At 39.1% G+C, this 24,349-nt stretch overlaps 1 protein-coding gene across 5 annotated transcripts in view; it reads left to right on the plus strand.

Annotated features, from left to right (window-relative positions):
- LOC124619417 (START domain-containing protein 10-like) overlaps positions 1–24,349 on the plus strand; it is a 146,569-nt gene that overhangs the window by 111,576 nt on the left and 10,644 nt on the right. For all 5 annotated transcript variants that reach the window (XM_047145782.1, XM_047145784.1, XM_047145783.1 and 2 more), the window contains 2 exons: positions 4,404–4,528; positions 6,915–7,037. In XM_047145782.1, the coding sequence (XP_047001738.1) occupies positions 4,404–4,528; positions 6,915–7,037 (248 nt within the window). The remainder of the gene's footprint in view (positions 1–4,403; positions 4,529–6,914; positions 7,038–24,349) is intronic.

The raw sequence follows: 24,349 nt of genomic DNA on the forward strand, positions 1-24,349 counted from the left end.
TACTGCGAACGGCTGAAAGCAAGGGGAAACTACAGCCATAATTTTTCCTGATGGCATGCAGCTGTACTGTATGGTAAATGATGATGGCATCTTCTTGGGTAAAATATTCCGGAGGTAAAATAGTCCCCCATTCAGACTGAAAGAAAACTGGCATTCTATGCATCGGAGCATGGAATGTCAGATCTCTTAATCGGGCAGGTGGGTTAGAAAATTTAAAAAGGGAAATGGATCAGTTAAAGTTAGATATAGTGGGAATTAGTGACGTTCGGTGGCAGGAGGAACAAGACTTTTGGTCAGGTGAATACAGGGTTGAAAATACAAAATCAAATAGGGGTAATGCAGGAGTAGGTTTAATAATGAATAAAAAAAAATAGGAGTGCGGGTAAGCTTACTTTCAGTGCTCTTCTTCTCAGTCCACCTTGATAAGACTTCTCATTTTGCTCTTCTATCATATACAAACTTTATATGACACAGTGATTAGCATTGTACTACGTTTGTCGTCCTACTCTTCCTGTCACCTCCTTGTTATAGCCTAGTTGTCTCCCCTTGTCCTCAGAACAGGTGGGTCTGTCTTGTGCTGGCACGTGAGTGATCTTCCCCAGCCTACCCTTCTTTCCTTGTCGAAGGAAGAACTAATAGTTCCAAAAGCTAGCATAGTTTTTCTACTTTTATATGTGTCTCTTGGCAGTATTAAGAATTTTTGTCTCTTGGTGTACATAATGGCTAGCCAGTCTGTCAAATATTTCTCTGCTCCCTGTGCCCCATACCCTTGCACACAACAATGAAGGAAAAGACAGATAGCTACTCGCTGTAAAGAAGACATGTTAATTTGCAGACTGGCACAATTAAGTCACCTACGTAAAGCATTTGGCCACAGCCTTCATAAAGACTGTAGCCAAAAGCTTTATGTAAGTGTCTTTTAATTGTGCCTGTCTGTAACTTAAAGTGTCTTCTGTATGGTAAGCAACAGTCTGTCTTTTCCTACATTGTTGATACACTGACTTTTGCTTGTGTCTGCTAGCCTTCTATGGACACTGAATAGTCAACAAAACTACTGCTACTAGTTTTATACATATGAGTACAAAAAATGATATTTGTAACTACTGATGACTAAGGCATATTTTGTACTTTATTTTATACTTGATTGGCAACCATGTAAGTGGCACCATTGCTGTGGGAAATTCACATTTCTCATGCTGCTGTTGCACACAGCACGGCGTGGCAAGATCAGCAATAGCAGCCTTTAGTTCATACTTTTTCAGTTTCTCAGTGAAGTGTAATGTGAACAAACTCAGGGTGTTCCACATCTTATGCAAGATCTCTGCAGTAAACCTGAAGAATTCTTCTGTTAATTTAATGAATATGTAGGCATTTGGTGAGCTATGTGGGATGATGAAGGAACATGATGACCCATTGCTTTTTGACATCTACAGTACCTGTAAATTGCCAGTTTTCCAAAATGTGATTTCTGGAAGATTATTATTACTCCATTGAAAATTTTACCATAAATCAGTTTTATGTTACTGAATGGCTTACTGTATTTATCTCTCCTTACCACTCATGCCTAGAAATGATCCATTCAGTTCCTTGAATGTAACAGTCCACATGTTTTAGTTATGAATCCTGGCCCATTGTTTCGTTCCATAAAATGGCTGTTCTTCCAATAAAGAGATTAGTCTTTCAAATCATGTCTAGGTCCATGATGATAAATCATGAAAAAAAGGGAAAGGCAAAGAAGAATGGAATGAATTGACTGAACTATGGACTGTTGTTGCCAGTAAGGTTTCTGTGCCATGCCTCAAAGAAGTGAAGGCACCAGCATTTACTAATTCACCCCCATGGCATGACAGCTGTCCACCACAGTGGGAGTACTCAGCAGTGCCACAGCTGCTGCCCTAAGCAGTGCCACAGATCATCTTGGGTAGATGTGCAAGCCATCATATAATTTTTCATAACTATAGCAGTGTGCGTGGTGCCATTCAGATAGCAGCTGGACAAGTCTGAAATCAGCCTTCATTGTTTGAGACTGTGCACAAGCAGCAATTGTTTCACTACCCTCAGATCACAGGTGCTTGTAAACGGAAAAACACTTAATGCTGTGGCAGGGAAGTGTACTGTGATGTGATTAATAGTTGATTGTTCTTGAAAAGGAAAGATCAAGAAACAGCCCACCCTTCTTCTCTGCTGTAACACAGTGGTTCAGCAAAACAGCCCACAGACTACAAATGCACAGCCAGGACCAAGAGCTTACTGAAAATTAGTAATTCTGTTTGCTACTGGTATAATTAGTGAAACCTTTTAGTTGTACAAGAAATTTTCTGTGTGTGTCATACTGTACAGCTTTTTTGTGTGTCGCTTATGGTTCCAAAATAGAATTGAATCTGGTATGAGCTGTCAATAATGTGGTCATGATCACTGTCAAATGTTACATAATTAACTTGAATCCTGTACCAGCGTATAATAAATCAAGTTAGCCATTAATTTGAAATCAGACTCTGTAACAAAGAAGCTTCTATTAAAATTTAGTAGGGCTGCACATGATCTTGGTTTGAGTAAAACAAATAAACTGTTCAGCTGTTAATGATCACCATCACCAGTCTGCTTTTTTCCTAGGCATCCAAAGATTTGTTTGATTGCTATACGCTATCTGATCAAAAGTATCCAGATACCTTTTAGCTGACAATAATGTGTGTGTCCACCCTTTGCCTTTCTCACAGCCTGAACTCTGCTGGGGACACTTTCAGCGAGTTGGTTGAATGTCTGTGGATGGGTGGCAGCCCATTCTTCCTCAAGAGCTGAAACCAGAGAAGGTAGTGATGTTGGACACTGGGGTCTGGAGTGAAGTCAATATTATAACTCATCCCAAACATGCTCCCTTAGGTTCAGGTCAGTACTCTGGCCAGGCAAATCCATTTCAGGAATGTTATTTTGCCCCCAAACCATTACCTCACAGATGCTCTTTATGACAGGGTACATTGTCATGCTGATACAATCAATTGTCATCTCTGAACTGTTCCTCTACTGTATGCAAAACACAATGCTATAAAAAGTGTTCATATCTTTCCATATTTAGCATTTTCTGTAGCACAATAGTGGTACCAAGGCCTAACCAGAAGATACATTCCCATACTGTAGCACCACCTGTCCCATACTTCACTGTTGGCGGTACTCATGATGACAGGTAACGTTCTCCAGACATTCACCAAACCCAAATATTTCCAACAGATTGCCACTGGATGCAGCATGATTAATCACTCCAAATCAGTCATTTCCTGTCATCCAGTGTCCAGTGGCATTGCTCCCTTCACAGTTTCAAGTGTCATTTAACACTGATTACAGAAATGTGTAGTTTATGAAGAGCTGCTCGACCATTGTAGCTCTCTGTCCGAACAGGTCTCGGAAGGCACAACAGTACCAACTGACCACAGCTGAAGGCATAACTGGATGCAGGCACAAAGTGTCACGTGGCCAGCACACAGCTCTCCCAGTCGTTGTCAGTTTTCATAACTGGCGCCACTACTCGTCAGTTAAGTAACTTGTCAATTGGCGTCACAAGGGATGAGTGCGTCCTCTAACCAACAGCGCTCAGCAGACGTGACTGGTCACCCATCCAAGTCCTAACCAAGCCCAACAGTGCTCGACTTCGGTGATCTGACGGAAACCGGTGTTACCCCTGCATTTAGGCTCTTGGCCAAGCATTCTACCTGATTTGTTTTGACTCCCTATGTACAGTCGTTATGCTAACTGGACAGCAGGTAGCACTTTGGAACTCAAAACTGATTCCTTCTGCTGATTTTTTTCCCCCAGCTACTCTCCAAGGTGCTCAGTGGTCTGTGTCCATCAGTACATGAGGTCTGCCTGGTCTTGGCTTAGCTGTGTTTGTTGTTTTGGTTGCACTTCACAATCACCAACAAATTACTTGCGCAGGTTTAGAAGGGTTGAAATGTCCCTGATGAATTTGTTACTCAGGTGACATCCAATGACAAATCAATGTTCGAAGTCACTGAGTGCTCTTGACTGACCCACTCTGCTGTTACTGCACCTCTACTGACAACACCCCACCTCCTTTTATGCTGGTGGGTTCATCTGTTGTGACACTAGTGCTCAATTCTGCATTACATAAAGTGTGTCCAGATACTTTTGATCAGATAGTGTACAAGATAGTGTGTGGTTGATGATTAAAACTGTAAAAAAATGTGTGTTTTGTTTTAATAGTGTTTTAGTAGGAAACAATTTGTAGCATTAAAGTGGTCTGTCACAGGCATGATATGAGTGCAAACAAAAGAAGTAAACCTCTCAGATTTATTCATCATCATGTACACAAGTAGTTAAAGACATTGCGTAATTTTTTCACCCTGTTATTAATTTAATTTGTTAAAAGTAACAGAGGATTGATGTTGTAGGTTTCTTAATCCGTCCATCACCTGAGGGTGCCGGCAGTTTGCTAGGTTACGTTTCTCAGACTGATCCTCATGGTACACTTCCTCCATGGCTGGTCAACAAGTGCACACAAATTCTGGCACCTAAAGTAAGTGATAGCTGGTATGAATTGTTTGAACTGAAACCATCCGTATGTTTGTGCTACTAAAAGATAATGTTTTCACATGACTGATTACTGCACTGAAAGCATTTCAGTATAGTTCTTTTCTTTCTCATTGTATTAAATTTTTCAATGTCTGTTTTGCCATAGATACATTATTTTGTAATGAAATTATCATCAGCCATGTGCTGTGCCAATTTTCAAACATATTCAACATGCCATCAACTGTGAATCATATTTGGGAAGCAAAGTAATGTTATAATAGTTAAATATTGATTTGCAACATCAGTTTCACAATTGAGGAATGATAGTCAGGCCTGTACCAGCTACACAATTGAAGATGGCATAAGGCCTTCAGCACTGAAAATGCACTTGACAACTGTGTGAAGGTCCTTTCACCTTTTCATGGGAATGACTACAGCTTTATGAAACTTTATATGTAAAAATATAATGGAAGGAAACATTCCACGTGGGAAAAATTATATATAAAAACAAAGATGAGGTGACTTACCGAACAAAAGCGCTGGCAGGTCGATAGACACACAAACAAACACAAACATACACACAAAATTCAAGCTTTCGCAACAAACTGTTGCCTCATCAGGAAAGAGGGAAGGAGAGGGGAAGACGAAAGGAAGTGGGTTTTAAGGGAGAGGGTAAGGAGTCATTCCAATCCCGGGAGCGGAAAGACTTACCTTAGGGGGAAAAAAGGACAGGTATACACTCGCACACACGCACATATCCATCCACACATACAGACACAAGCAGACATCATGCTTGTGTCTGTATGTGTGGATGGATATGTGCGTGTGTGCGAGTGTATACCTGTCCTTTTTTCCCCCTAAGGTAAGTCTTTCCGCTCCCGGGATTGGAATGACTCCTTACCCTCTCCCTTAAAACCCACTTCCTTTCGTCTTCCCCTCTCCTTCCCTCGTTCCTGATGAGGCAACAGTTTGTTGCGAAAGCTTGAATTTTGTGTGTATGTTTGTGTTTGTTTGTGTGTCTATCGACCTGCCAGTGCTTTTGTTCGGTAAGTCACCTCATCTTTGTTTTTATATGTAAAAATATATTTAAAAACAAAGATGATGTGACTTACCATACGAAAGCGCTGGCAGGTCGATAGAAACACGAACAGACACATACGTACACACAAATTTCAAGCTTTCGCAACAAACCGTTGCCTCATCAGGAAAGAGGGAAGGAGAGGGAAAGAAGAAAGGAAGTGGGTTTTAAGGGAGAGGGTAAGGAGTCATTCCAATCCCGGGAGCGGAAAGACTTACCTTAGGGGGAAAAAAGGACGGGTATACACTCGCGCACACACACACACATATCCATCCACACATATACAGACACAAGCAGACATATATTATATGTAAAAATTAATACAAAACTTGGAGACTTGATTGGGAAAGAGGGTATATAAATGCATGGGCGTGAACAATACATACTCTCTCATTTTGAGCTCCATACATTTCATTACTTTTTTAAACATACCATGTATACCCTTCCAGCATCATGTTACTATCAAATGACCAATCTTGCATTATTCTATTGTTATAGAAAGCTTAATCTAAATTTTGAGGTGATTCTTTACTACTTATGCCTGGAATATTTAATTTCTAATGGATGAAATATGAAAACTTACTATCTATTACAAACTGAGAGTCTCTAAGCATTTAGGTGGTGCCAAATTTTTTGTCACCTGCATCATCCCATGTGTTTCACACATTATTACTGCTCCATGCTAGTATTTATGTCATTACATTCTTCCTGGTGAAGTACACATTAAAACTGCACTCAATGTTCTTTCATTATTTAATGTCTTTGTAAAGTTTGATGAACATCAATGTAGAATTATCAGACAGTGACTCCCAGTGATACAAACTTGGCTTTATTTTGCAAATTACTACTACTACTACTACTACTACTACTACTACTACTACTATTACTACTATTATCATCATCATCATCATCATCACAGAGGTAAGAAACTATTCTAAAGTACATTACTTTTATAAGGCATGATGTGAAACAGTTGAGTAATTATTAACATCTGTAAGTAACATAATTTTTGTAAAATGATGAATAAATGCCATGTATTAATTTTTCTGGAAAAATGCCTCAAACTAGAACACAATACATAATTCAAAAAGGAAGATATTTAATTTGTGAAAGGTTAATATTTAGTGACCATCAGAAGATATCGTCTTAGGCTCAAAAATCAACCTGTTGGTAGAAATAAATCAAACTTACCACAGAATAATTATATGCTGATGTTCTATATATTACAGTGTAAGAACAAAAAAAATGTATTGTGAAATAAGATATAAAATATTATTCCGTTCATAAATATTCATTTCTTTCTAACCTGCAGATGGTTAAAAAATTATACAAAGCATCAAGAGCTTATGCTGACTGGAAGAAACTCAATAATCCAAATTTTAAACCATGGCATTTTCCAGAGCAGATTACAAGTCCAAGAATTTCAATTCAGGATGTAAGTAGATTTATAATTAATTTTTGTTCTGAAGTTACTGTTCACAGTAAAAAATAAAAACAAAAAATGTAACTAATTGTCATTGGTCAATAGTGACTTACAGTTTCGTTGTGGATGCAACATTTGAAACGCAGATAAAAAATGTACAAGCAACTTACCAACTCAACAACTGCAAAGTAGTGATCAGCTTCATGTCAGCATATTTAGTTAACTGTAGATTAATTTAAGCAAAAAAGTCTTCTTTTTATATACTTATTGTAATACACACCCTCTCTCTTCCAGTCGATGCCTCTACTTTGATGATAATTACTATTTAGTGATCAGGCAAGTAATACCACTGACTGTGAATATTACCAGTTGTTGTTTTTTCTCATTTGCATTTCAAAAATTTTTCTTCATTGCTGCCTTTGTGATGCACTCTCCTGTGCTTCACCGTTATTTCTTTCAATGTTGCCCAAGAAAGAAGAACTTGTGATTTCAAAAGCTATGTAGGGTATTTCACAGTTCTAGTGTTTAAAGAGGGAAATAATATTTCACATAGAAACTTATGTCTGGAAACAGTGCTTTTCCATGTTAACAAGAAAAACACAGCAGTGCAGGGTCTTAACCCATGCATTAATATTGTTATTTGTGTTGTTGATAAGTGCAAAATCATGTTGATTTAAGAATGCCATGCTCATTTCACAAATTGTGTCTGCATGGTAAGTTCTGATGCACTTCGTTAAAACTTCCTTTTGTGTTGTGGATCTTTACTGCTGCACTCACAACCCAAATGACTGTAGGGGAGTATTTTGAACAATATGTCCCAAGTAGCACCACAAAATAAAGTGTACTAAGGGGTCAGTTGTGGAGACATTGGCAACTAAGTGTGTGGTTACTGAGACCTATCTACCTTCCTCCATACAGTGTAGCAGAATAGCCAAGGAAGTAAACTACAAATTGGACTGGTATTTAAAAAAAAAACAGAGAAAAATCATGTGATAATATCGTGCTAGCACTTAATGGGGATAGTCTACCATACAAGGGAGCTATGTATGAAACATAAGAATCGGACACCCTTCCCCACGCTTTTTCTAATGTAAAAACTGACTGTATCCGGACATACTGGCAAGTTCCTATGTAAAAGTGAATCTACTGAATTCCCTCTACAACAACGTGTGTAACTGTGAAACACCTTGCAGATCCACTGTAGTTTTTTGGGTGTGTTCGCTGATTTTACAGTGGACTTTGCACGTGAGTATTGAGCTAGGATTCACCTCCCCATCCTTCAACTTTTGCCATGTTTGCATTTGAAGTATAGTTTATTTTTATTTTTATGTAAAGCTTATTGGCAGTATGGAAATCAGTAGAACAGTGTGCAACTGTAAAAGAAGGGTGTGAATATAACTTGTAGATATTTTATTTGTATAAACATTATCTTTACAGCGGTGGCACTAGTCATTATATTTTCTTTGATAAACATAGTGGTAAGGATATTTAGTTCCATTATGCAAAATAAGGGAAGTATATGCTATTGTGCAGGCTTTTCTAGCAATGTCCATTCTTATTGCATGATTCACTTGCAAACAAATAACATTATGCACCGTATCACAAACCTCTTTCATCATTTTCCTTGTAGTTGCTTGAACATGTACTAGATCTGTTTTGTATTTACTAAAACAACCTGTGCTTCATGCAATACTTTAGACATTTAGTTTGTGTAAAAATTTCCATTTGGTAGTAATTACAGAGTTTTGACTTCTGCCATTTGTATCTTGTAATGTATCCAGTTCATTATTAAAGTATGTTACATCTGATACTTGATTCTACATAAGCAAATCTCCCAAACTATCTTAATGAATATACATCCTATTTCATAAGAATTTCCACTGAAAACTCCTAAAATTCCTGAGCAGTTTGAAATATCTTTTGAATTATTTTCTGCTAACTAATTTTAACTTCAAAGTTTGCTCTTCCTTCTAATAATAAAGCTAACCCTTAGTAACTAAACAGTTAGTTTGTCTACATCTGCATTTGCACAGCAAGGCATAACTTGTACTATAGCTAACCATTCCCTTTTGTGTTCCACTTGCAAATGGAGTGAGGGAAAAATGACTTTCTGTGTGCTTATGTATGATCCCAAATTCCTGCTATCTTGTCTTCCCGGTCCCTAGGCAAATTATGTGTCGGGTGGCTGTAGAATCATCCTGCAGTCTGTTGCAAAGACAGTTGTTTAAGCTTTCTCAATAGTCTTCTGTGAAAAGATCATCATCTTCCCTCCAGGGATTCCCATTTGTGTTAACATAGCATTGCCATAATACTTGCATGTTGATTAAACCTGCTGGTAACTAATCTAGCAGCATGCATCTGAATTTCGTCATTCTTCCTTTAATCCAATCTCAAGGCAGTGGCGGATACACATATGCGCCATTCCCCCTTGCAGGGCCGCCCACATTGCCACCTGCGCCCCCCCCCCCCCCCCCCCCCAGTCAGCCCGCACACTATTTGTTTGTTTGTTTCTTTCGTCAGTCGACTCGACTGAATCGAGTTATCGAGTAGTTGTACTTTCCTGTGTATCATCCACGTCCATGTCATCATATTTTGTGTGTTTCCTGTCTGGCACACAGATAACTAACACATACCTACGAGAAAAGTTACGTCCATTCTAGTGATCTCGATACGTAATTCTGTCGGGCAGTTGTTTGAGAAAAGTCGCAAATATTCTACTGTTTTCTTGTACTGAGAACCTTCTATACGTAGTGTTATAAATACGGACTATTCGCCAAATAGGAAGGTATTTTACATTCAGAAGCAGAAATATTAAGACTGAAGAATGACTAAGTAAAAAGTCCTAATTGTAACATGTGCAAGTGAGAAGATTAGTCAAGAGAGAGAGTGATCAGTTGATTGTGAAGTATTAATAATAGTAATTCACAGTAATTTCTGAGTAAAAATATTATTACAACATTTGTAATTATCCTAAAAACGCATTGTTACTATACAGGCCCTCTCGAATGCACTAGAAAGGAACAGAATCGACAATAAAAGTTCCTTACACATAAATTGCCGGATGATGTTGTCATTGGAAACTTGCCCTTATATTATACATTGTAAGGTACATATTGGCTTGTCGGTTCCACAGTAGGCATTTGTTCACACTCTATAAAAGTCGGATGTGAACATTCTGGCAGCGAATGTTCTCGAAACAACTGAGCCACATGTATAAAGGAAGCAGAGTCGCTGCCAGGTAGTCAGTTTGAAAGCTGCAACTGTTGTGGTGTCTTGGAAGTGATAAAAATTGAGCAACTGCAATTATTAGCTATTACAACGGACTTCAGTAAGTGTTGCGTTTAGTGATATTAGAAATACGCAGAGTGTAACTGTGTGTGTTTTAGTGCTAAGTGTACTAGTGTTGCACTTTTTAGTGCTAATAAAGTGTTTATTCAAGAATAATTGGCATCGAATCTACCTACAACAAACAAAATAATAAAATGTATCGTTATATAATAAGAAAAAGAAGAGTAGAAACATCTGAAGATTCCAGTCGCCATTCAGCTGCAGAAACACCACCAGATGTACAGGCAGAGCCCACCACTTTGTTGAAACTTCTACAACAAAGTTCATCGATTGATTCCTTTAATCCCATTGATATTGGCAGTTATTTGGATATATTATCATCAGGAAAACACAAGCTTCTCACAGCTCCAAAGAAACCTGAAAATGGTTATATCTTCCCTACTTTCGAGCACAACAAGAGGGGATGGATTGAATGCAGACAAGTGCACGATAGCCGGCCGGAGTGGTTGTGCGGTTCTTGGCACTGCAGTCTGGAACCAAGCGAACGCTATGGTCACAGGTTCGAATCCTGCCTCGGGCATGGATGTGTGTGATGTGCTTAGGTTAGTTAGGTTTAATTAGTTCTAAGTTCTAGGTGACTGATGACCTCAGAAGTTAAGTCGCATAGTGCTCAGAGCCATTTGAACCAAGTGCACGATAATCACTTTGAACAGTATCCATGGCTGGTGTTCTCACAAGTTAAAAAGGGATCTCTTTGCATTAACTGTTCAGTTCTTTGTGACTAATAAAGTGGTTGGAAGAAAGAAATCCATTATCATCAAGAAGCTTGAGACTGAACCACTAACAAAGTTTGCCAAACTTACTGGTAAAGATGGTGACCTTGAGACCCACTCTCAGCTTGTGACAATTTTCGCCTTCTTTGTTGTCCTCGGTATCAACGTACTGTGTTGCTACACTGGCTCAATAATCGGTTGTGGATTCCAACACTGACTACTGTAAATAATGTAGCCGGCAGGTGCATAGTTGCGTTTCGCAGTACTTTAATTTCACTGTCCACAACCCCCTAATAATACAGTTATATGTGGCCAGTGCACGATTGTTCTAACTTCCCATAAGCCTCATTAATAGTTAGCAAGCAAACATCCGCGGACTGCTACAATAGTTTACCGTTGAACATCTACGAGCAGTAGAAACATAACCACATAATTCCCAGCTCTTTCGGAATAATCAGATACATATGGAGCAGACACTGTCATTGCTTTAACACATGGCCTATTGGTGTAACACTTATTTCACAGCTAAGTTGATGCATTGTTGTTGCTCTACCAACACAGGTTCCTCGTCTGAAACACGGCCATGGACTGACTGTCTCATGACCAAAAACCGGACCTTTATATATCATCACAATAATAGGCCCTGAAGCTACGCGTTTTTCGATGTTTAATTTTCAGAAATTACAATTAAAACTTAACTCATCAAATTAACTGAATACATTGAAAATTGGTTCTTTTTAACAGTTTCTTCTACTGCAAGAGTTAGGCCAAATTATTTGTTTAAATCACGAAATTAACAAATATCATTGTGTAAATGATAATTTTGACAAAACTCATAATTACTTTGAAATTAATTAAGGGCTGACTTTGCTAACATGTTTTTGAATATAGCCAAATAGATACTTTAAGATTACTAGTATTTCATCTTCCAAATGTTTATGATTAGTTCAGAATTTATATTTGATTTACGTCAACGGTAGAATTTAAATTACAAAACAATTACTGATTTCACCCTATAACAAAAGATACTAACTAGGAATAGTCGAAATAAATTAGAAAATCAATTATATACGTAAAACTAAACACAAAATAAGATCTGCTGTTATATTCTTTAAGACTAAGGGCCAACCTTTCTCTTTTGTGAAAATGCATATTCTATTCATGTATGTTAATGGTAATTAGTTAAAAGTGAAAAAACGAATTTTAAGGAGGCAGACGGCAAAACAAGGGGGGAAGTAAAAATTATCCCAGCCTGTTTCATCACAAGCTCAAGTACCACATTGAAGCGTCAACAGATACAAAATTATTTTTGGTGACAAGAGACAATCGCGAACTTGAGGTTGTAAATCAATTGTCAATACAGGGAATGGAAAACATTAGGGAAAACAGAGACCCCAGAGAATTGCAACTAAAACATCACCTTGAGACCACTAAAGCGAATGCCAGTTACATGAGTAAAACAACATGTAACGAACTTACTCCATGCTGTGAAACAGTGATGTTATCAAGAATACTGGAGGAAATCGAAGATTCTCATTATTACAGCATAATCTTCAATGAGACTACAGACATAGCGTACATCGCCCAACTGAGTTTATCTGCAAGGTATGTTGATGATGACAGCAAATTACACGAAAGATTTTTGAGTTTTGTTGACATCCATAAAGACAATGATTGTAGTGGAAACATTGACGATGAACCTCAAGAGAGTCAAGATGAAGAATTTAGTGATACTGATGAAGTATTAGCTACTACGATTGTAAGGAGAATGGAAAGCCTTTCTCTGTCACTGGAGAACTGTGTGGGTATAGGCTGTGATGGTTGCTCAGTTAAGATGTCAGAACTGAAAGGAGCTGTGGCTACAATAAAAAAGAAAGCTATCAATGTCTAAGTAGCACAGTGTCAAAGTCATCGGCTCAACCTCGCTGTCTCTCGCAGCTGCAAAGTTACAAATGTGAGAAACTCGTTTGGTACTATTGAAGAAGTAGTGTCATTCTTTACAGCATCTGGCAAGCAACATTGAAGAGTCACCTAAAACAATTTGCTGCAGTCACTTTGTCAAATGAGATGGGTTGAGCGACATAATGCTGTTATTCAGTTCGCAGCTGATCTCAGAACAGTTTGCAAAGTTCTTAAAGAAATACAGTGTTGGAGGGATAGAACAAGGGCTACTAAAGCCAATATTCTCCTTCGAGCTCTCTCTAATTGTGCCTTTATTATCACTCTGTTTAAAATGAGTGACATTATGAGCATAACATATCCAGTCAGCAAAATCTTAAAAGACCGTAGCATGGACATCGTGATGAGAGCTAAATCTGATCGCCACTTTGCTCGTATTGTTGAAGAGTTAGATGTGGAGATGAGTGTTCCTTGTACAGGCAGACAAAGACACAGGGAAAACTGTAGTCATTATGATGATGCTAAGACATATTGGAAAAGAACTGGTTTTATTCCAACACGGAACCACGTTACGGCTGACATGAGAGAACAGTTTGGTGAAGAAAATATTAATCATTTAAAATTTAACATACTTCTGCCCTCACAACTACTGAAACATGACGGTAATAATCTGGCACATAAACTGAACTACCGTTCTTTGAAGAAGATTAGATTAGATTAGATTAATACTAGTTCCATGGATCATGAATACGATATTTCGTAATGATGTGGAACGAGTCGAATTTTCTAATACATGACATAATTAGGTTAATTTAACAACATACTTAAGTTAATATAACAACTTTATTTTTTTTTGTGTGTTTTTTGTTTTTCTTTATTTTTTATTTTTATTTTTTTTTATTTTTTAAATATATTTTTTTTCTTTTTTTTCTTAATTTATATCTAAAAATTCCTCTATGGAGTAGAAGGAGTTGTCATTCAGAAATTCTTTTAATTTCTTCTTAAATACTTGTTGGTTATGTCAGACTTTTGATACTATTTGGTAAGTGACCAAAGACTTTAGTGCCAGTATAATTCACCCCTTTCTGTGCCAAAGTTAGATTTAATCTTGAATAGTGAAGATCATCCTTTCTCCTAGTATTGTAGTTATGCACACTGCTATTACTTTTGAATTGGGTTTGGTTGTTAATAACAAATTTCATAAGAGAGTATATATACTGAGAAGCTACTGTGAATATCCCTAGATCCTTAAATAAATGTCTACAGGATGATCTTGGGTGGACTCCAGCTATTATTCTGATTACACGCTTTTGTGCAATAAATACTTTATTCCTCAGTGATGAATTCCCCCAAAATATGATGCCATATGAAAGCAATGAGTGAAAATAGGCGTAGTAAGCTAATTTACTAAGATGTTTATCACCAAAATTTGCAATGACCCTTATTGCATAAGTAGCTGAACTCAAACGTTTCAGCAGATCATCAATGTGTTTCTTCCAATTTAATCTCTCATCAATGGACACACCTAAAAATTTGGAATATTCTACCTTAGCTATATGCTTCTGATTAAGGTCTATATTTATTAATGGCGTCATACCATTCCCTGTACGGAACTGTATGTACTGTGTCTTATCAAAATTCAGTGAGAGTCCATTTACAAGGAACCACTTAGTAATTTTCTGAAAGACAGTATTGACAATTTCATCAGTTAATTCTTGTTTGTCAGGTGTGATTACTATACTTGTATCATCAGCAAAGAGAACTAACTTTGCCTCTTCATGAATATAGAATGGCAAGTCATTAATATATAATAAGAACAACAAAGGACCCAAGACTGACCCCTGTGGTACCCCATTCTTGATAGTTCCCCAGTTTGAGGAATGTGCTGATCTTTGCATGTTACGAGAACTACTTATTTCAACTTTCTGCACTCTTCCAGTTAGGTACGAATTAAACCATTTGTGCACTGTCCCACTCATGCCACAATACTTGAGCTTGTCTAGCAGAATTTCATGATTTACACAATCAAAAGCCTTTGAGAGATCACAAAAAATCCCAATGAGTGGTGTTCGGTTATTCAGATCATTCAAAATTTGACTGGTGAAAGCATATATGGCATTTTCTGTTGAAAAACCTTTCTGGAAACCAAACTGACATTTTGTTAGTACTTCATTTTTACAGATATGTGAAGCTACTCTTGAAAACATTACTTTCTCAAAAATTTTGGATAAAGCTGTTAGAAGGGAGATTGGACGGTAATTGTTGACATCAGATCTATCCCCCTTTTTATGCAAAGGTATAACAATAGCATATTTCAGTCTATCAGGGAAAATGCCCTGTTCCAGAGAGCTATTACACAGGTGGCTGAGAATCTTACTTATCTGTTGAGAACAAGCTTTTAGTATTTTGCTGGAAGTGCCATCAATTCCATGTGAGTTTTTGCTTTTAAGCAAGTTTATTATTTTCCTAATTTCAGAGGGAGAAGTGGGTGAGATTTCAATTGTATCAAATTGCATAGGTATGGCCTCTTCCATTAACAGCCTAGCATCTTCTAATGAACACCTGGATCCTACTATATCCACAACATTTAGAAAATGATTATTAAAAATATTTTCAACTTCTGACTTTTTGTTCGTAAAGTTTTCATTCAATTTGATGGTAATACTGTCTTCCTCTGCTCTTGGTTGACCTGTTTCTCTTTTAATAATATTCCAAATTGTTTTAATTTTATTATCAGAGTTGCTGATTTCAGACATGATACACATACTCCTGGATTTTTTAATAACTTTTCTTAATATAACACAGTAGTTTTTATAATTTTTGATAGTTTCTGGGTCAGTACTCTTTCTTGCTGTCAGATACATTTCCCTTTTCCGGTTACAAGATATTTTTATACCCTTAGTAAGCCATGGTTTGTTACAAGGTTTCTTACGAGTATATTTAACTATTTTCTTGGGGAAGCAGTTTTCAAATGCATTTACAAAAATGTCATGAAATAAATTATATTTTAAATTGGCATCAGGTTCACGGTACACCTCATCCCAGTCTAACTGCTGTAGGCTTTCCCTGAAATTTGCAATTGTTAAATCGTTGACTGAACGTACTACTTTGGAGGACTGTTTAGTATTGCTGAATGGAGCTATGTCATATATTGTAACTAGCTGTGCACCATGATCAGAAAGACCATTCTCAACAGGCTGAGCATTTATCTGGTTAAACTTATCTTGGTCTATACAGAAGTTATCTATCAGTGAGCTGCTATCCTTTACCACCCGAGTAGGAAAATCAATAACGGTTGTCAAATTGAAAGAACCGAGTAATACTTCAAGGTCATTTTTCCTATTACCCTCTTTCAGAGAATCTACATTGAAGTCCCCACAAATAATAATTTGCTTCCCTCTGTCTGACAGATAGCACAACAAGGAGTCCAAATTTTTCAGAAATAGATGAAAATTTCCTGATGGGGACCTATATACAGTTACAATTATAAATGTGCCTTTATTTAATTTAAGCTCACAGGCACATGCTTCTATATGTTTCTCTACACAAAACTTTTTTGTTTCTATACTTTTTGCACAATGATAACTTTTGACATATATGGCAACTCCTCCTTTCTCCATATTTTCTCTCATTACATGTGCAGAGAGCTTATATCCACTTACATTTACCTTATCCATATCAGTAACAATGTGATGCTCAGACAGGCATAGTATATCTATTTCATTCTCAGCTTCTAAATCTTCTAAACAAACCAGAAGCTCATCTACTTTATTCTTTAAACTCCCAATATTTTGATGAAATATACTTACATTATTTTTAATTATACTTTTATGAGAACCTTTCCTTATTCTAACATTTGCAGTACTCTCCTGTCTGAGTTTCTCATTGTGCTTAGGCCTAGTTCCTATACCAGTGGTCACATGGTGTTCAGAGATGCAGATTATGTCAACTGGGTTGGATGACTTTAATTCATCAATGAAATTACCTAGGACTGAGATACAACTTGGTGGAGATAAAATTTCTGGTGATTGGTGAAAATTTATAATTGATAGCTGTGATTGGTGATCAAATGTGCTAGAATTGTGCTGTTTAATTTCTTTCCTAAACTGAAGATTTGCTTCAATCCTGACCCCTCGTAGAACTTGACATCTTTCTGTCTTACCTATCCTAATAAAGGTGCTGCTCCAACACCTGTAACCACTGGTATTTTACCATTCATGGCAGTGCCTCCCCCCCTTAAATTTCCTGCTATTACCCCAGCCAGTTTCCCCTTCCCTTTCCTGTTGAGATGTAGGCCGCGCCTGGTATAGTCCCATCTACTGAGATAATCAACAGGAACCACACCAATATGAGCCCCCGCACCCGACCCAAGCAGCCGTTCCAACTCCAAATTAACTCTCCCAACAGAAGAGTTCAAATGAGGCCGGTCATGGCGTCTCACTCTTTGTGATTCAAAAGAAACTAATGGGGAGATTCTTCAATACAAGCAAACGAGCATAAACGCCCTTAAAGATTGTGATTCCGTTATGCAAGCGTTGTGTGTTTGTCCTAAATCTGACTATCCTACTTTGCACACACTGTAGAAAATATATGCTTGTCTACCTGCATCTATTGCTACAGTAGAAAGAAGTTTTTCAACATTGTGACATACAAAGACATGGCTGAGATCGACAGTGGAGGAGGATCGACTTAATGGCTTAGCTCTGTTGAACACTCAGCCTGACATTGATTGTCCTATTGACGATGTAATTAACCAATTTGCCAGGAAGAATAGGCACATAGAATTCATCATTTACGGAAGAGAAGCACAGTTGTAACTCTTTTATATCATAAGATGGCATTGTCTTGTACATGTGTATATCAGTTTAAATAAAACTTTCTTAAGCTTTGCATGTGACTTGATTGTAGTATTAAAGGAAACTGTGACATAAACTCATTTTCGGCCTCATAAGACTGTGGAGTCTGCAGCTCGTAGTCTCGCGGTAGTGTTCTTGCTTCCCGCAGTTCCATTCCTGGTGAGGTCAGGGATTTTTCCTGCCTTGAGCTGACTGGGTGTTGTTGTGTCGTCTGCATCATCATCATCATCATCATCATCATCATCCATCTCCATTACGGTCAGAGGAAGGCAATGCCAGACGACCTCCACTAGGACCTTGCCTAGTACGGCGGTGCGGGTCTCCCGCATCGTCCCCTACGGTCCTTGGAGTATGGGACATCATCATCATCATCATCATCACAATCAAGACTGTAGAATGAAGTCAAATTAATTTAGGCAATGCTGAGGGAATTAGACTGGAAAAGGTAGTAGATGAGTTTTACTATTTGGGCAAGCATGACAAGAAAAGCATTTATGAAAAAGAGGAATTTTTTGACACTAAATATAAATTTAAGTGTTAGAAGCCTTTTCTGAGGATATTTATCTGGACTGTAGCCTTTTACAGAAGTGAAACGTGGGTGATACAACAGTTCAGACAGAAAGAGGGTAGAAGCTTTTGAAACATTGTGCTACAGAAGAAAGCTGAAGATTGGATGGGTAGATCAAATAACTAATGAGGTGGTACTAAATGAAATTGGGAAAGGAAAGATATATATGTCAGAACTTGACCAAAAGAAGGGATCAGTTAATAGGATATATCCTGAGGTGTCAATGAATAGTCAGTAATAAAACAACAACAACGAAAAAGTAAGTTCAAAAGGGAAAATAATTCAGGGGATTCTCCTGCTAGTAAGAGCTGAAGACCTAAAAGTAGACTGATGTAGTTTCCCATGTCAGCCATTCAAAGTGGTATAAGATCTGAATGTATCAATAATAAACTAGTTTGTTGTCATCTGAGCCATATGTGCTGGAGGGCTGGTAAAGTCATTTAAGGGATTCTCCAACAGTTTAGAAGTCATTCTAATATTTTATTAATTCCAGTTTCGGTCTATAGCCCACCTTTAACCTATTTAATTCCAATTAACATTTTTCAGTGTACAGCCATTTTTGGAAACCTGTCGAAGACAATCATACATAGTCTCAAGTCAAAACAGTGCCCCAAACATTGTTTTTACTTTAGGCTGTATATAGAGCACCATCTTTAATTTGTATCTATTGGTGGCTGTATGACAAAACTTGTTATTTCCTTGAAATTAAAGATTTGGTATAGCCAGAAATTGGAATAAGAAATAAAAATATGTTGGTATACTCATGTGAAATTTGTTTTCTTTATTGACTTCAAATAATTTGTTTCATTTGTAAATCAGAGATTAGATTTAGCCATAATTTGTTCCCTCTATCTAACTATAAGACAAATTTGACAAACGGGCCCTAGGGATTGATGGCCTCAGCACTTTGGTCTCTTAGGACTTCACACGCATTTTAACAAATGGTCCTGCTGCTATTTCTTCCAATCCACCAATATATGGAGTGTACCACCCACAAGCTATATTCCAGTGTGATATGCTCGTGAGTAAGTTAGGTATCCTCTACTAAGGAGTGATCAAAGATTCTTTTAAAAGAATAACTTTATTAACAAAAGGAAACTCAGTTATAATGTTCTTGGATGAGTATCCGACCAACTGCATACAACACAAATTTCTGTAATGTAACATTGTCAGTAATGTGCCAACATGATGCATCCCAGAGTTGTGGCAGGCAATGACATGAAGATCTGGGACATTGTTGGACCGGTACTGCTGATGTACATCAGCTGACGTACTGCTGGTGAAGACCACTACGAACTGGGCTGGGTCTGCTGGCATGTAGCTCCAAGATGAAAGTGTAGTACTGCCAGCAAATAACACTGGAACTATATCGCAGATGTGGCCAGACAGAACTGCTTGCGCTATTGACTTGAGATGCATAACTTTCTTCTCACAGTGTGGCAGTAGCCTAAGTAGTCTGGAACAGATGGATATCCGTGTGACACTGCGAGGACACGTGGTTGGGCGTATCAAAATAGTACCTTGCTAACAGTGCTCTCTTCTGTGACAGGCGTGCTGCTTGTCAGCAAGGTTGGTGTCCCCAGATGCTGTGGAGGTGATGTGTAACACTATGGTAAACAGCCCAGGCCATGCAAGGAAATGTCTTGGTGTTGATGAAAGCCATTTACCAGCGTCATCCTGACAGACTGGCCGACTACATGACCTGTCTGATGTGTGGAGAAATTGACGACCAGGCGGATACAACATCCCTCGATTTACGCCATAGGGTGGTGGGGTTTCGGGTTCCACTGGATAGGTCAGGAGTCCACTAACGCAGCAGGCGGCTACACAGGTAGCAGGGGTTGTGTGGCGTGGACTGGACGGTTTTTTAGGTTAGATGGCCTCGGGCAAGTACAGAAAGGGCTACAGCCTCAAAGGGTGCGAGGCAAAGTCGGGACATGCGGGGACCAAGCAGCAATTGGTATTGTAATTGTAAACTGTCGAAGCTGCATTGGTAAAGTACCGGAACTTCAAGCACTGATAGAAAGCACCGAAGCTGAAATCGTTATAAGTACGGGAAGCTGGCTGAAGCCAGAGATAAATTCTGCCAAAATTTTTACAAAGGCACAGACGGTGTTTAGAAAGGATAGATTGCATGCAACCGGTGGTGGCGTGTTTGTCGCTGTTAGTAGTAGTTTATCCTGTAGTGAAGAAGAACTGGATAGTTCCTGTGCATTATTATGGGTGGAGGTTACACTCAACAACCGAGCTAGATTAATAATTGGCTCCTTTTACCGACCTCCCGACTCAGCAGCATTAGTGGCAGACCAACTGAGAGAAAATCTGGAATGCATTTCACATAAATTTTCTCAGCATGTATTGTTTTAGGTGGAGATTTCAATTTACCAGATATAGACTGGGACACTCAGATGTTTAGGATGGGTGGTAGGGACAGAGCTTCGAGTGACATTATAATGAGTGCACTATCCAAAAATTACCTCGAGCAATTAAACAGAGGACCGACTCGTGGAGATAACATCTTGGACCTACTGATAACAAACAGACCTGAACTTTTCGACTCTGTAAGCGCAGATCAGGGAATCAGTGATCATATGGCCGTTGCAGCATCCCTGAATATGGAAGTAAATAGGAATATAAAAAAAGGAAGGAAGGTTTATCTGTTTAGCAAGTGTAATAGAAGGCATATTTCAGACTACCTAACAGATCAAAACGAAAATTTCTGTTCAGACACTAACAATGTTGAGTGTTTATGGAAAAAGTTCAAGGCCATCGTAAAATGCGTTTTAGACAGGTACGTGCTGATTAAAACTGTGAGGGACGGGAAAAACCCACTGTGGTTAAACAACAAATTTAGGAAACTACCGCGAAAGCAAAGAGAGCTTCACTGCAAATTTAAACACAGCCAAACCCTCTCAGACAAACAGAAGCTAAACGATGTCAAAGTTAGCGTAAGGAGGGCTATGCATGAAGCGTTCAGTGAATTTGAAAGTAAAATTCTATGTACCGACTTGACAGAAAATCCTAGGAAGTTCTGGTCTTACGTTAAATCAGTAAGTGGCTCGAAACAGCATATCCAGACACTCCGGGATGATGATGGGATTGAAACAGAGGATGACATGTGTAAAGCTGAAATACTAAACACCTTTTTCCAAAGCTGTTTCACAGAGGATGACCGCACTGCAGTTCCTTCTCTAAATCCTCACACAAACGAAAAATGGCTGACATCAAAATAAGTGTCCAAGAAATAGAAAAGCAACTGGAATCACTCAACAGAGGAAAGTCCACTGGACCTGACAGGATACCAATTCGATTCTACACAGAGTACGTGAAAGAACTTGCCCCCCTTCTAACAGCCGTGTACCGCAAGTCTCTAGAGGAACGGAGGGTTCCAAATGATTGGAAAAGAGCACAGGTAGTCTCAGTCTTCAAGAAGGGTTGTCGAGCAGATGTGCAAAACTATAGACCTATATCTCTGACGTCGATCTGTTGTAGAATTATAGAACATGTTTTTTGCTCACATATCATGTCGTTTCTGGAAACCCAGAATCTAATCTGTAGGAATCAACATGGATTCCGGAAACAGCGATCGTGTGAGACCCAACTCGCTTTATTTGTTCATGAGACCCAGAAAATATTAGATACAGGCTCCCAGGTAGATGCTATTTTCCTTGACTTCCGGAAGGCGTTTCATACAGTTCTGCACTGTCGCCTGATAAACAAAGTAAGAGCCTACGGAATATCAGACCAGCTGTGTGGCTGGATTGAAGAGTTTTTAGTAAACAGAACACAGCATGTTGTTCTCAATGGAGAGACGTCTACAGACATTAAAGTAACCTCTGGCATGCCACAGGGGAGTGTTATGGGACCATTGCTTTACACAATATATATAAATGACCTAGTAAATAGTGTCAGAAGTTCCATGCAGCTTTTCGCGGATGATGCTGTAGTATACAGAGAAGTTGCAGCATTAGAAAATTGTACCGAAATGCAGCGGATAGGCACTTGGTGCATTGAGTGGCAACTGACCCTTAACATAGACAAATTTATCGTATTGCGAATACATAGAAAGAAGGAGCCTTTATTGTGTGGTTATATGATAGTGGAACAAACACTGGTAGCAGTTACTTCTGTAAAATATCTAGGAGTATGCATGTGGAACAATTTAAAGTGGAATGATCATATAAAATTAATTGTTGCTAAGGCGTGTACCAGGTCGAGATTCATTGGGAGAGTCCTTAGAAAATGTAGTCCATCAACAAAGGAGGTGGCTTACAAAACACTCGTTCGACCTATTCTTGAGTATTGCTCATCAGTGTGGGATCCGTACCAGGTCGGGTTGACGGAGGAGAAAGAGAAGATCCAAAGAAGAGCAGCGCATTTCGTCACAGGGTTATTTGGTAAGCGTGATAGCGTTACGGAGGTGTTTAGCAAACTCATGTATCAGACTATGCAAGAGAGGCGCTCTGCATTGCGGTGTAGCTTGCTGTCCAGGTTTCGAGAGGGTGCGTTTCTGGATGAGGTATCAAATATATTGCTTCCCCCTACTTATACCTCCCGAGGAGATCACGAATGTAAAATTAGAGAGATTCGAGCGCGCACATAGGCTTTCCGGCAGTCGTTCTTCCGGCCAACCATACGCGACTGGAACCGGAATGGGAGGTAATGACAGTGGCACGTAAAGTGCCCTCCGCCACACACCGTTGGGTGGCTTGCGGAGTATAAATGTAGATGTAGATGTAGATAAAGACGAGCCGCAACCTCAGCGGGAGGTAGCCAACTTCCAGAGCTAACTGTCCAGAGAACTGAAATGATACCCAGCACAGCCAGCAAAAGGAAAACGTGTCCATGAACTGACCAGAAAAATACAAGAACAGAACAGAAACACTATGCATGTATAAGACATTGGAAAGTACATAGCTACTAAAGAAGAATGCAAGAGAGAATGGACAAGATTGCTGAGTGTGGGGCATAAGTTCCATGGCTTTTAAAACACTATAATATTATGGAGATTTTGCAAAAATGTCACTGCCAGGCACATGAAACTGCTGAAGTGAACCACTAATTAATACAAGAAAATGCTCTCAACGAGATAAACATGCCATGTTGGTGTAGGGGAATGGCAACTGGCTTCCAGCACAGGCAGTAATGGGGAAGACTAGTGGCTGGGCCGGAGACCAAAACTGGAGAGCGTGCGGCAACACCAGTGGGAACTATGGGGCTGGCCGCAGGAATGATGATGATGGTGGCAGCTTTGACAATGAGAGGATTGGCTGCAGCTGGTTGGCATGTGAACTTACTGATGAGACAGCTGGCATCAGCTTCAACAGGCCTGGTGACAGCATGTGGGCTGGGCAAAACAGTGCCAATAGTGGCACAAAGACCAGCCTGACAGGTCATCAGAGGCAGACCTGGTGAGGACAGCTGGGACTGGGACAGCAGTGGAGGGACAGACGAGACAGTTGGCAGTGGAGGCTACAGAATGCTCGATGACACTAGGTCCAGCTGCAAAAGGCCCGGCGACAGAAGAACTGAAAATAAGACTGGTATCGTCACACAGAGGCTTGGCAATGACAGGAAGGCCAGGTGGGAATGACATCTTTGCAGACAGGCTTGGTGACAACACTAAGGCTGGTCATGACAGGGTTGGTAATGAGGAGACTGACGACATTGCTGATGTTGTCACACACAGGCTTGGCGATGATACTAGGGCTGGCCGTGACAGGAGTGCCAGCCATGACAAGGCTGGTACCAACAGGACGGATGCCACCAACGAGACAGGTGGCATCTGAAGGTGTCACAACACTGGCTGGGCTGAGAGTGACGGTACTTCCACCACAGAACTCTGAGAACAAGACGTGGAGTGCCACATGGCATGACAACAATGTTGTAATCAACCTGACTGAAGGATGGCCAGCTTGCCACACAAAAAACTTATTATGC

Source organism: Schistocerca americana, chromosome 6, assembly GCF_021461395.2.
Source record: "Schistocerca americana isolate TAMUIC-IGC-003095 chromosome 6, iqSchAmer2.1, whole genome shotgun sequence".
In the NCBI taxonomy this organism is placed as follows: domain Eukaryota; kingdom Metazoa; phylum Arthropoda; class Insecta; order Orthoptera; family Acrididae; genus Schistocerca; species Schistocerca americana.